This window comes from Oenanthe melanoleuca, chromosome 2 (assembly GCF_029582105.1).
Source record: "Oenanthe melanoleuca isolate GR-GAL-2019-014 chromosome 2, OMel1.0, whole genome shotgun sequence".
NCBI lineage: Eukaryota > Metazoa > Chordata > Aves > Passeriformes > Muscicapidae > Oenanthe > Oenanthe melanoleuca.
Window position 1 is genome coordinate 22,751,984 of NC_079335.1, and position 12,233 is coordinate 22,764,216.

The window sequence follows — 12,233 nt, forward strand, 5'->3', positions numbered from 1 at the left end:
CTCCACTATCCTTATTACTATGTATTACCATATGACAAGCCATTGTAACAGAAACTATATTACAGAGTATAAAAAGAGAGTGTATCTTTTGAATGTCTCAAACGTTCAGCTTTAAATTCCTTTAATATTTTTTAAATGTAGAAATGATTGCTGCGAGAGCTCAGCCAATTTCTTTGCAATGTTAATTGCACAAGCTTCTGCCGAAATAGCTTCTCTGAACCGCGAGGAAGAGTGAAAGCAAAACGTCTATTTAATGGGAGTGCTAAAATCGAAAGGGAGAGAGGACCGAACAACTTTTTGAGGATCATGAAAAAAATTCGTCGCTTTACGATTAAAAAAAAAGCAAACAACAAAACATCAAACCAAACACAATCTGCGTTGCCTGCTTAGTCTTTCTGGGCTGCCCGACCTCCGCAGTGGTCCCTTCCTGAAGGGATGGCTGGGCATATCTGCGATCTGTGCCTCTGAACGCAGAGCCGCTCAGCTGGGGCTGCGATACCTGAGCACAGATAGGTTTGTGCTTTTTGCCGTGACGGTTTGGTGTTTGCTTATCGTGCTTTAAAAAGTTAATTTTTATTTTATTAATGTTTCCCGCTGCCAGCCCTCCCGCAGTGCGCATGCGCGGCAGCGGCGGACACGCCCCGCCCGGCCCCGCCCCGCGCGCTACCCAGGAGCCCGCGCGCCGCGCCGAGGTCAAGATGGCGGCGAAGGCGACTGGTGAGGCGGCGGGGGCGCTGGGGGCGGCGGGTCCGGCTCTGACTCTGTCCCGTCCTTGTCTCCCGCCTGTCTGCGGCGCTGGGCTCTCACCCTGCGCCGGGCAGCGAGGCGGGCCGTGACAGGGAGAGGGGGAGCCGGGGAGCCGCTGTGTACCGTGTGCCCTTGACGGGGACAGCGAGTGCCGGTTCAACAGTCGCCGGGCGAGTCTCCTCGCCGGCCCTCCCGCGGCAGCGGAGGGAGCCTGGCTGCCATACCCGAGCTTTCTGGGCGTGGAGAGTGCTCGGGAGCGCTGGAGGAAGCCTTGCGCTGCTCCTGAGGGGCCTCGGGGATTGCTGTCCTGCGCACAGTTGGTCTAAGGTTATTCCTTGTCTGGCCCTAAAGGACGAAAGAGTAACTAAATAACCTGCTGAGATAGTGCGCTAATGACCTCCTTAGGAGTGTTTTGGGGGCGACGTGGTAAGACAGATAGCTTAGTTAGAAGTCACATATAACAGCTCGCCCGCACTGCATTGCCCGTGCACTGCATTGCCCGTGTTGTGACGTTCGTGGCCTTCTGACCCCTTATTGAGGTACTTGATTACGTCTAAAAGCCTCTCTGCCATCCAAACCACATTTAAAGGAAGGTGAACATGCTGTATGTGGTGTGGAGGTTTGGTTTTTTTTATCTGATGGATTTGTTTGGTTGATTTTTTTTTTTTTTTTTTTGAGGTTTTAATGTGGATTTTGTGGTTGACTTAGGCAGCTCCTCGAAAAAGGAATAGTATTCGAGTATCTGGAGAGGAGAACAGAAGTTAACAGCATAATAATATGCTGGGCTTGAAGTCACATAGTGAAAGCCAAGGGACTTAGATATATTACTGGAAAAGCCTGGTGGTTTTGCTTTATGTAGACACTATGTGTTTGGCTCATGTAAGTGTTACAGAGCCTACGAGTTTTGTTGCTGTCTTTGATGAGGAATTGGTAGTATTTTTCCAAGTCTTATAGTAGCCCAATATTAAAATTTAGTGAAATGAGTTAAACTTTTGTACATAATGAGAAGTCCTTCTACCTGTTCATTGTCAGTTATGGGATACTGAGAAGTAGAGGCCAAGTCATCTACGGTCAAATTCAGACTCGATGCAATGTTACATTACTGCATGTGTTGGAGGCCAGTAAATACTTGTGTACTGCCACAGTAACATATGAATGTTGAATTTTACCTTGCTGTGCAACTGACAATGGTCACATTCAGTTTCAGGAGGTGGTCGCCTGTTAGACAGGATCCGCAAGTGGTATTACAATGCAGCTGGGTTCAACAAACTTGGTAAGTGTTTCATTGAATTTTAAAAACTGAATATGTAACAGTTCTCAAACTAGTTATGTTTCATAGCTGCATAAGTCTTTTTGATCAAAATTAGCCACTACTTCTGTGGTGAAAAAGGTTGGCAGTAACTTCAGTTATTTCTGTTATTTCCGTTATTTCTGTGTTTGCTCGTGTTCCAGTGAATTAACTGACAGCAGCTACGGCCAGGCTGAGGCAGTTGAAAAAACTTTGACAAAGCAGTCCTGAAAACTCAATTATTTACATTTACCCCCTTTCAGAGTGTCTTGGCCAGTGTCTTCTAACCCAAAGACTGCCCTTGAAGCTGGAGAGGTTCCCACTGATAGTAGTCAGCCTATCTGTAGTACTCATGCAAAGTATCCAAAGTGCAGAGAAGATTATGGTTATTCTGCCCTTTTGTCACCATAACTTCAGCTGGCATCACACTGGCCTGCACAGTGGGGGAATAGGTGTCAAAACAGGGCTTCCTTAAGGAGAAGAGGGTCCCTTAATGGTATTGTCTTCATTTTATTCAGAGTTGCTACCAAGTTTGTTTCAGCCATTAAGATGGCAGAGCAGTTCATGGATGACAAGAATCTGAATATTCAGATGCTGCAATTTATTGCTCAGCACAATACAAGCAAATCTCTTAAAGGAAGTTAACATACCTGCCCTGGGGAAGTTAGAAAAAAATTACAAGAATACTGTAATCAAGTAAGCTTAGATCACTCCTCCAACGATGCAGTGATTAATTCCTCTTTGATAATGCCTGTCTGCTGAAATTCTTACTTCTGCTGCTTCTCTGGAAATGCAAGTAAAAAATTAGAGAAGCACCAAATTTAGTATAGTGATTAAACTAGCAGCAGTGCTCCCTGTGCCTTTGCAAACAAATTACAAAACTGAATTTAAGAATACATAACTCAAAATAAATGTTTGTTTTATTGAGATGCTACTACCAAATCAGTCACATGAGATGAAATCCTTTAACCACAAGTCAGTAGGTATGTTGTAGTAATCATCTTGAAATTGGCTACAGAAGTAATATTCTGTCCTGTTTTGTTAATACTGAACCTTAGAGAAAAGTTGGTTGAGTTTCAAGAATCCTTTGTTCCACAGAAGGGAGTGTTCTTAGTTTTGAGAAGACTGGGTGTTTCCCCCCGATTTAACTTCTAGCTTGGAACTCACACATCAACGTAGAGCTTCAGGTTTCTGTAGCTTCATATAGTCAGCAGAGATCTGGTCATTCTGAACAGGGCAGCTTAGAGAAAAATTCTTCAGTACTGCAGGAGTCTCATCTGTGGCTGACTGACTCTAATGGATTCAGAGCTCTCAAAAACCCTTTACCTGGACAATCTTCTTAAACAGAGATGTAAAATTAGATGCACATAAGTTCACCCCTTAGATCCAGAGAAGTTTTTGTTCTGTATATGTATATTCTTATGAAACACATTGAATTAAATACCCATTTTCCTTATTCTTCTTTAAGAAAAGAAGTGAAAAAGGTAAATAGTCTGTGAAAGTCAGTATTTAGGATTGCATGTTCCCTGTGAGCAATTAGTGGCTCTCCTGGATTGGTTTGGCTTTTCTTCATAATTTTGTGCTGGAAGTGTTTTGCCCATGGTACATGTGTCAGTTCTAAATTTTACTGCAGAGCATTTATTCAGTGATACTGTAAATTCTTCTCGGTACAGGATTAATGCGAGATGATACATTGCATGAAGATGATGATGTAAAAGAAGCGTTGAAGAGACTTCCAGAACATCTGTACAATGAAAGAGTATTTCGCATAAAGCGAGCACTGGACTTAAGCTTGAAACATCAGATCCTTCCAAAAGATCAGTGGGTGAAGTATGAAGAGGTACGTGCATGGAATGTTTCCAAGGTGCAGGTCTCAAATGGCACTGCTAGGACTGGTGGTTGGGGTTTTCATTCTCTGAGGAGACACATGTTTACATGTTCTTTATAGTGAGTAAGTGAGTCAGTATCTCATGGAATACCTCTGGAAAACACTTTTGATTGCAGTTTAAAAATCTGTTTTTCAGTAAGAATTGCTAAATTTTTCTCAAGATGACAAAAGCTTAAGCTGCAGCTCAGAATCACAGCACGTTGTTAGTGTTCAGACAAAATATTTCTTCTAAGCTGCCAGATAAAGAAATGCAGTCTAAATAGCTTTGGAATTCTTAAAAAAGGTCTCCTGCTTTTTTGATTAATTTCTTAATCTTGCAGAAAATCTTGAGTTTAAGCTTTTATTCATGAAGGTGCCAAGGAAGAATAATTTGAAGGGAAATCGTGCATTAAAATAAGTGTCATCTTGTAATTTAAAAAACAAACTGCACTTTCCTTATCAGATATAACTAAATTGTATTTTTGGTGGTGAATTGATTCACTGACTTTGCATCACTGTCCACCTCAGCTTTCTCCAGATTACCTGGCAGAGAGGAATTTTATTGTTAAACTTTTGACTGTTGGAGAGTATGAAGGTATTAACACATCTCTGAATAAGCAGAGGCTGTTTCTTGTGGCCTCATAGGTCATATTTAGGTAACTGCTGCATTCAGTAATTGGTCACGTATTTCCTCAAGCAGCAGTTTGGTTTGTAAGTGTTAAATATGGTTTGGTTTCCTGTCAAATACAAGTTTACAGTGCTGGTTAGAAATTAAGCTCAAAAAGAGATTATCTGGAGTATTATTGTTGGACTTGGAACTAATTAAAGCAGATCTGGTACATCTGGGTATCTGCCAGAAGAACCCCCACTGTTTTTGAAGGCATAGCTGGAAGCATCACTTTGCCTGTTAATGTTGATGAGGCATTAGGAATTGGTGATTGCTGCAGTAGAGAACTTGTCATTGCAGACTTGGCAGATACAGTTTATCTTTTCAGGGTTTGTAAGGGCTGGATTTATTTTTCTGATTTTTTTTCTAGATATGTTGGTGTTCAGTTTAGTCCTCCCAAACCTGGGAGGAATGAGAAACAAATAGTCTGTAGGAATGACTTGAGATGTTTCTGGACCTTGCTGTAAGTTTAAATATATTCTCTTCTTTTTCAGGATCACCGTTATCTCGAACCATACCTGAAAGAAGTAATCCGTGAAAGACATGAAAGGGAAGCATGGAACAAGAAGTAACTATTGAACTACTTCATGCAAATATCCAGATATTTCTGATATTTTTAAGCATTTGCTTGTAGAAATCCACAGGGAGGCAATTGTGAGGCTGAGGAATACTGTTTCAGCTTGTTCATTGAGTCTGATCATCCAACTAAAATAAACATGTCAAACTATAAAAATCTTGGAAGAGTTCTTTCTACATGTTAACAAGCTAATGTTCAGATCTTTCCTGTGAGCATATACATTACACATTAGCTTAGTGGTATGCAGTCTTCATTCCAGCTTTTGATTCTTATTCCTTTCATCATACAGCTGTTTTCTGCAGTAGTAGAATTGGGTAAGAAATGTTCAAGGCTGTTGGTGCTAGTTGCTCTGTAAATTAAAAAGGATTTGGTATTCACTCATCACTTGTCACTGCAGACAACAATACTGAACCAGTGTTTGATGTTAAAATGGTATTATGAGGCAGCAGAATGTAATAGTCTGTGTACCCAAGCAGATACATACTGTAAAAATGGAAAATATAAATGATTCCTTAATCATAAAATGGAAAATGTTTCACTAGCTTTTTATACCATGTACATTGTTAAGCCTTAAAAAACTGTTTTCATGTAAACTGTAATGACTCTTTCACTTCAGCTTTTTGAGACTTTTTATTATTTTAAAGGGTAAAGAAAAAGTGGTATTCTGATGTTCTTTAAACAGCATAGCACCTAACATAGTTAACTTCTCATGGTTTTTTTTCACCACCTGAAGCATGCTCTGGTTTTTAGTGATTGGTATCCAGAAAATACTGGCCCTTGCTGGCTGAAAACCTGGAGTTTAGCCTTCCATAGTTTAATGGTAGTGCGAATTAGGGACAGATACTGGTATAAGGCATGAAATTCAGAGGCTGTTGTATAACCTTCTGGATGAAGTACAGAATCTTTCATGATGGCCTCAAGGTTTGCTTTTTTCCTTTTGTCGTGCATGCTTGTCTGCCAAGTGCAACACTCGGTTTACCAAAAGAAAAAAGAGCAAACCGCATCTGCAGTTTTGAATTGGTATGACAAAATAAATAAAAACTGGATTAGAAGCTTTTAGCTTTCCTCATCACTTTGTTACTAACCTTCACCTGCTTGCTTAAGTCCCCTACATCTGTAGGATGGATACAGTGATCCCTCAAAACTTGACAGCCTGATGTGGCAAAACAAAATCCTGCAAAAATATCTGCATTGCCAATATTCCTTTAAAGTCTGTGTGGAGATTATATTGGGAATTTGAGGTTTTGTTGTTCTCCTATAGTAAAATCTAATGATTGAATATACATAATTTGATGTATTGGGAACTTCATGATTTTTTTTCCAGGAGACAGGGCATGAAGTTTCACACTTCTCTTTATGGAATTATTACAGTTTTCTAATGAAATTAGGACTATTTCATTATCTCCTAGAATTATATTAGAAGATGTAATTACATAGTGAAAGCAGCACTTTAAAAGCATACCTGGTCAAATTTCTACAAAAGCTAGAATTCTGTGGAAAGACTGCCTGCTAATTTTACCATAGGTTTGGATTAAGAAAAAAGTCTCTCAAAAATTACTTGGTTTGGATAAAAGGGCTTTGTTGGCATAAGGTGCTTAAAAATAGGCTGACCTTTGAGTATGGCAAAGCAGCCATACCCCACTTGGCCTAAAGCATCTGAAATCCCTGACCCCTTTACTCTCAAATCATCTTAGAGTCAGAGGTGAGTAGTAGAATTTAGTTAGAGTCTTTCCAAGTAGTCCAAGTAGTCCAAGTAGTCTTTTGGGCAGCTCAAGAGAAAGAGGAGAAATGAAGCCATGTTAAGAGCTTGCCTGTTCACTGAGGCTTCATTTATATGAGTTTTCAGATGGTTCTGACTTGGATTAATGATTTTTTACTTTAAATTTCCATGATGTGCAGTAGTCTTCTGTTGAAGTATTTTGAAAAATTACTATTGTCTATTTGTATCTTGGAAGGCTATTACTAAGGAAAATGCTATTTGCCATTTTTTGGCAGAGGTGTGTATTGGATGTGTATTTGAAATGTTTAGGAGTTTGAAATGTTTAAAAATGGCGAGGAATAGGGAGGAAGGAGGCTGATGTGAGAGTGGCATCTGTTGCCTGGGAGCCAGGACTATAGCAGCTTTGTGTTAGAGACCAAAACCTCGTTAGGATACGTGATGTGAGATTTGTATGCTACTGGCTAATGAATGAGTAGCTTGGGAGACATTTCATATTTCACCCTCTGGTGTTCCTCTCTGTGCACACGGATTTGACAAGCATTAATCTTAGCCAGAAGAAGTGGAAGTTTTCTTGTATGTAAGATTTTAATCCTGCTGGTGACAGGTTGAAGGGTCAGCATGATTCCCAATTTTGAATGCGTGCATGTATGCTTAAAATATCTGGAATGAGAAGGAATGCAGTTGCAAAAATGGGGTTTCAGACCAGCAGTTTCACTGTAATGATTCCATCCCATCTGTCTGTCTCACTGTGGGAACCTGCCCTCTGAGTCATCCTGGCCTGTGTAGCCATTAGCTTGCTATCTGCAAAGTTGCCTCATTTTAAGGAAAAGCTTGGTAACAGTAAAGGGGGTCAAATAGCTAGAGGTGAAAAGTCTGATGAGGAAGGGAAGAACATTCTGCTTTGGAGAACTGGGATTTCTTTATTCTGCTGTCACAAAATTCTTCTGTAGTGCTAAGTAAGACACTTGGTTTACAGAAGCTCCATAAGAATTTTGCTAAGTGCTTAATATCTCTGTGCTTGGAGGTACATCTGAAGAAGTGCAGAGTAATCACATATGTGTCTAGGTTGAGTTCATTGGTTCTGAAAATATTAGATGCACGTTTTGGTATTTATCCACAGGAGCAAATTTCACAGGGATTCTCACAGTCCTTATTCCTCTGGTGGTAAGTGCAAAAATACTTACATAGAGGATGATGTATTTGTGGCCTGTACCTGGTACTTTCAGAAAGCAAGGATGAGTCATACTCTGAAGAGGATTGAAAAGAATTTCTGAATGAGAAGAGTGCCTACTGGGTAAAACATGAACCTGCAATTTAAGGTCATGTCATCATGTATAATGCAACAGTTAATCTTGCATCTCCTTATTCCTGATTTTCAAACCTTCATCTTGGTTAATGTAGCTTTTTGCATATAATTTTTATAGAGATTCCATAAATTACTGAGATATTTTTGTAGTTTTAGTTCACTACATCAGAATTGTGTGCAAAATTAAGGGTCTCAGCTGACATTGCTGGTCCTGCAGTTTGATGATAGTTTTAGCTTAAATTATTCTTCATCACTTTTGAGCAAACCTGTGCTTCACTTGAAGTTCTCTTTATTGAATACATAATGAAATACAAGAGTACATTTTGATTGCTGAAGATCATGTTTGTTATGTCAGACTGATTTCTTTAAATTTTGAGTTGGTCAATCCCAAAACAATGGATTTTTTTCAGCATTTTAACAAGAAACATATGCTTGTTTTACATCCAACTTCCATCTGAAGGAGAGCTACAGCAGATAAAAATCCCATAAGAACTTTGATGAAACATCGTGCTTGTCATTTTAATGGAAGTGTTTTAGCATTAGTATGGTAAACACATTCTGACTTGAGGCATTTTGTCTCTAGACAGCAAAGGTCAAAGATGACCTTCAGGATATCTCCACAGTGTTTGCAGTTGGTTTTCATGGGCTGAAACTGTGGCTGGGGCAAGGGCTGTTCCTGGGCAACACTTCCAGGTTGACACCAGGGTGACTTCACTTCTCATAGACTCTCTTAGCTGGTCTCTGGCCCAAAGGGCTAACATCTTGAAAAATTGTAGGCCACGAATTTTCTTGTAAACAGTTTGTATTAGCAACTGAATACTGCTGAATGAGGCCTGATCCCAAAACTGTTTTCTCAAACTCCCCTCAGGTCAAGTGGAGCTGTAAGCTTTCTTTAGTGTCAAGAAGTTCCTGACTCACCCAGAAGCTCTGCTGGTGTTGCTGGGATGAGGTGACAGGCAAGTGTGCTGTCCCAAAGTGCCAGAAAGCATCTGCAGCTCTTTCTTCCTGGCAAGGTGCGTGTTAAGACATGTCTGGAGAAGGAGCCCTCAATGCCTTCTGCTCACTGGTCTTTCAGTGCTAGCTTATGCTGGCAATCTGACAGCTCAAATCCTTTTTCTTCACAAAAGGTGTGGATTCATTGTTCCCTTCTCTGTGAATGCTTACATGTTTTTACATAATATTTACATATTTTCTGGAGTGCAAGTGGGATTATTAGTCCTTTTGGCTATCTTCTGCTGTGAAAAATCTGATAAACTGTACCAGGAGACACGAGGACTAGTAACAGTTGATTAGAGCTTTTTTTCTGTGCTAGTTTCTGATGTGTTTCAAAATAAGGACAATGCCTGGCTCCACCTGCCTGGGCACTTGCCTGCTTGGGCAGTTACTGCCCACGAGCTTCTGCCCTGCTCTCTCCTGTAGTACCTGAGCCCTGGCACTGGATCAGGGAGATAGGCCAAGGGTTTGAGTGGGGAATGCAGGGTGGGTGAGGGGTTGAGGTAGACCCAGGACTAGGAAATCATGTGCAGGGGTCTAAGGAAGTATAAGGAAAATAAGTTGGCCTTAATCCCCTTTGCCTGCTTTGGAGGTGCACAGCGAGGATGAGGTAGAGTTGATGTATTTATGTGCAAATGTGTTTTAATGCATTTTGGGGAATGGGACCACTGAGTATAAGTATGTGGAGAGAGGTATGAGGTGCTTTGACAAGCCAGGGTACTTTTCAGGCCACTGCAGAGAGTGACACCTGTGTGTCCTTACTTTCAGAATGCCAGGTTCATGACACTCATTGAAGCTTAAGTTTTCCCTAAAGAATATGTAAAGATCATCCACTGAACCTTACTTGAGTGGAATCCAAGCTGTCCTTGCCCTGCCTACAGAGTGCCTGGACATGGCCTAAGTGTCCATCTCCTGTGGCCCAACCCCATCTGTTTCTCTCATGAAAACCCAAACATCTTCATGAAGATGCCTCCACAGTTGCAGGGTAGGTCTGAGTTTTGGGTGCTCATATCTCTGCTGCAAAAGAGGAGCCCTGGATCTTTCTCCTCCAAAGCCTAAGCAAGTGCTGGAAGTGCTGTTGCTGTTTTATGAGTGTGCTGCTTTGGTTCCTGTGCTGGGAAAGGATCTGGAGCCTGAAACCCGATGAGAAGGAGGTAACTCAGCACAGCTGGGCTGTGCTCTACTCAGCCCTTCCTAAAGTGGTTCCCCACTGGCCTGCATGGATCTGGTTCTTTGTGTCTAAATCTTCTGGATTGCAAGGGGAGGCTGCATAGTGAGACGTGGAGTTAAGCACTGCTGCACTCAGTATTCCAACACCTAAGCCCTTTTATGAAGCCTCATACTCCCACTGCGGCCTAGCAGATTGAAATGATTGTTTATAAGCAGCAAAGTTCAGAGTCCAAAGCTCAGATCTCTTCAAGGCACTTCAGAGGCTTTTCTGTCTGCAAGTTGTGTTCCCCAGTGGAGTATTAGTTTAAAAAGATACTATTATGAAATAATCATAAAAGCAGCTTGATATGTTTGGTTTACTTCAATTAACTAGAAATTCTCCAAGTTCTCCATGTTTCTTGGCCTCAGTCTCTCACCCTGAGGAAGGTGGATGAAAACTCCAGCAGTGTGCAGGCAGTCCCCCAGCACTGCTGGGCACTCAGCCGTCCTGCTGGAGCTCACCACACTGTCGTGGCAGCCTAGAGGTGGCTCTGATAAAAAGCAAGATGCATCCTGCTGCCAGGTGAGGCTTGGCTCAGCTCTGCTCTGTGCACTGCAAAAGCCAAGGTACCAGAGGAGGGGTGAGGTCACCATTTCAGAGCTCTAGAGGCAGTTATCCCTTCCTCGGAGCGCTCAGGCTCCTAGGGCAGGGCAAAGTCAGGACGTGGGGCTGCACTGACAGCAGCTAGACATGCTTTATTTATATATTTTATATAGCAACAACACAAAAAAAATCTCCAGAAAAATAGCAAAAGTAATAGACCATATTTCCTTTCAGAAGCACAAATTTGTTTTTATCTGGTCACAGACTCTTGCTCTTTCTCGTGGAAAGGAGGGGTGTAGTCACCTTCACCTCTGGAGCTCTGAGGGATCTCTTTCATGAATTTCCATCCTTAGCTTTTCATAAGTATATCAAACCCAGTGGTGTGTCTGAATGTGTCCAAAACAGCCATTGAAGCCTTATTCAACAAGCTGCTTCAAAAAGAACAAGAGGAGGTATGCTTTGAAAAGGGACTTCTCCTTCCAGACTTCTCTCCACCCAGCACTTTAAAAACACATAAGACACAATAAAGCACGTGTTGACATAAGTGAGGCTCAAAAAGCCATTGGATTATTTTGAAGGAGTATAATCATAAGTGGAGAGAGTTATCATCCTTCACCCAGCAAAACAATTACATCAGTGCAGCTTGGGCTGGGATCTGCCTTAAGATCTCCCAGATGTTGCAAATGGTGTGGTTGCCGATCAGTTGCTCTGGCTAATTATAAACTGTAAGTTGGAGGAGGGGAGGTCGGTTCTCAAATGAAACAGCATAAAAGGTTTTTGGGGAATTGTAGAGAGGAAGATCCACTGTTCACAGCTGACACTGAGAACCACAACAGTCTCTGCCTATTCCTGACTTTGCCAGACCAGTATCGTGGATGTGTCTCAGAGCCTATCTTAGAGCTGAGCTGTGGCACGCTGCATAGAGATGAGTCCTGCAGCAGGGGGTTGCTGTGGACTGATCTAGCAAATCTGCTCAGAAATAATTTTAGCAGAATCTCCTAGCCTGGAATGAGGGACCTGCTGCCCACCTCACTAGCAGAAGCCCATCTGATCCTGAGGCAGCAGATACCAGCCCTGACACTCGAATGGAAAGAGGCAACCTGGGTAAAAACTGCCACCTTGCTGGCCCTGGGGGAAAACAACTTTCCCAGCCCCAGGGCTGGTCCCCTGCTCAGACTTGGCTTGAGCAGCTGGAGGATGGAGCCTCAGATGAGGTGTTGGTGCTGTGCTGCAGCATAACAAGAGTTCAAGACTCTGGGAGCTGCAAGAGGATGGGGAACAGGTCCCTGACGCTTTAGCTGGGTGGCTCAAACAC

General features: G+C 42.0%; 1 protein-coding gene across 1 annotated transcript; it reads left to right on the top strand.

The window, feature by feature from the left end:
• Positions 1–614: 614 nt before the first annotated feature.
• LOC130250429 (cytochrome b-c1 complex subunit 7) lies at positions 615–5,302 on the top strand. The gene is made up of 4 exons (XM_056486115.1): positions 615–717; positions 1,949–2,020; positions 3,709–3,875; positions 5,064–5,302. The coding sequence occupies exons 1-4, from the start codon at positions 618–620 to the stop codon at positions 5,139–5,141; spliced, it is 417 nt and encodes a 138-aa protein (XP_056342090.1). The 5' UTR covers positions 615–617; the 3' UTR covers positions 5,142–5,302.
• The last annotated feature ends 6,931 nt before the right edge of the window (positions 5,303–12,233 follow it).

Bases quoted from the DNA above. Each gene is read 5' to 3' on its own strand.
- LOC130250429 (XM_056486115.1), top strand. From the start codon at position 618: ATGCGCGGCAGCGGCGGACACGCCCCGCCCGGCCCCGCCCCGCGCGCT. The intron at 718-1,948 runs GTGAGGCGGCGG...GGTCACATTCAG, and splicing joins GATGGCGGCGAAGGCGACTG to TTTCAGGAGGTGGTCGCCTG. The intron at 3,876-5,063 runs GTACGTGCATGG...CTTCTTTTTCAG, and splicing joins AGTGGGTGAAGTATGAAGAG to GATCACCGTTATCTCGAACC.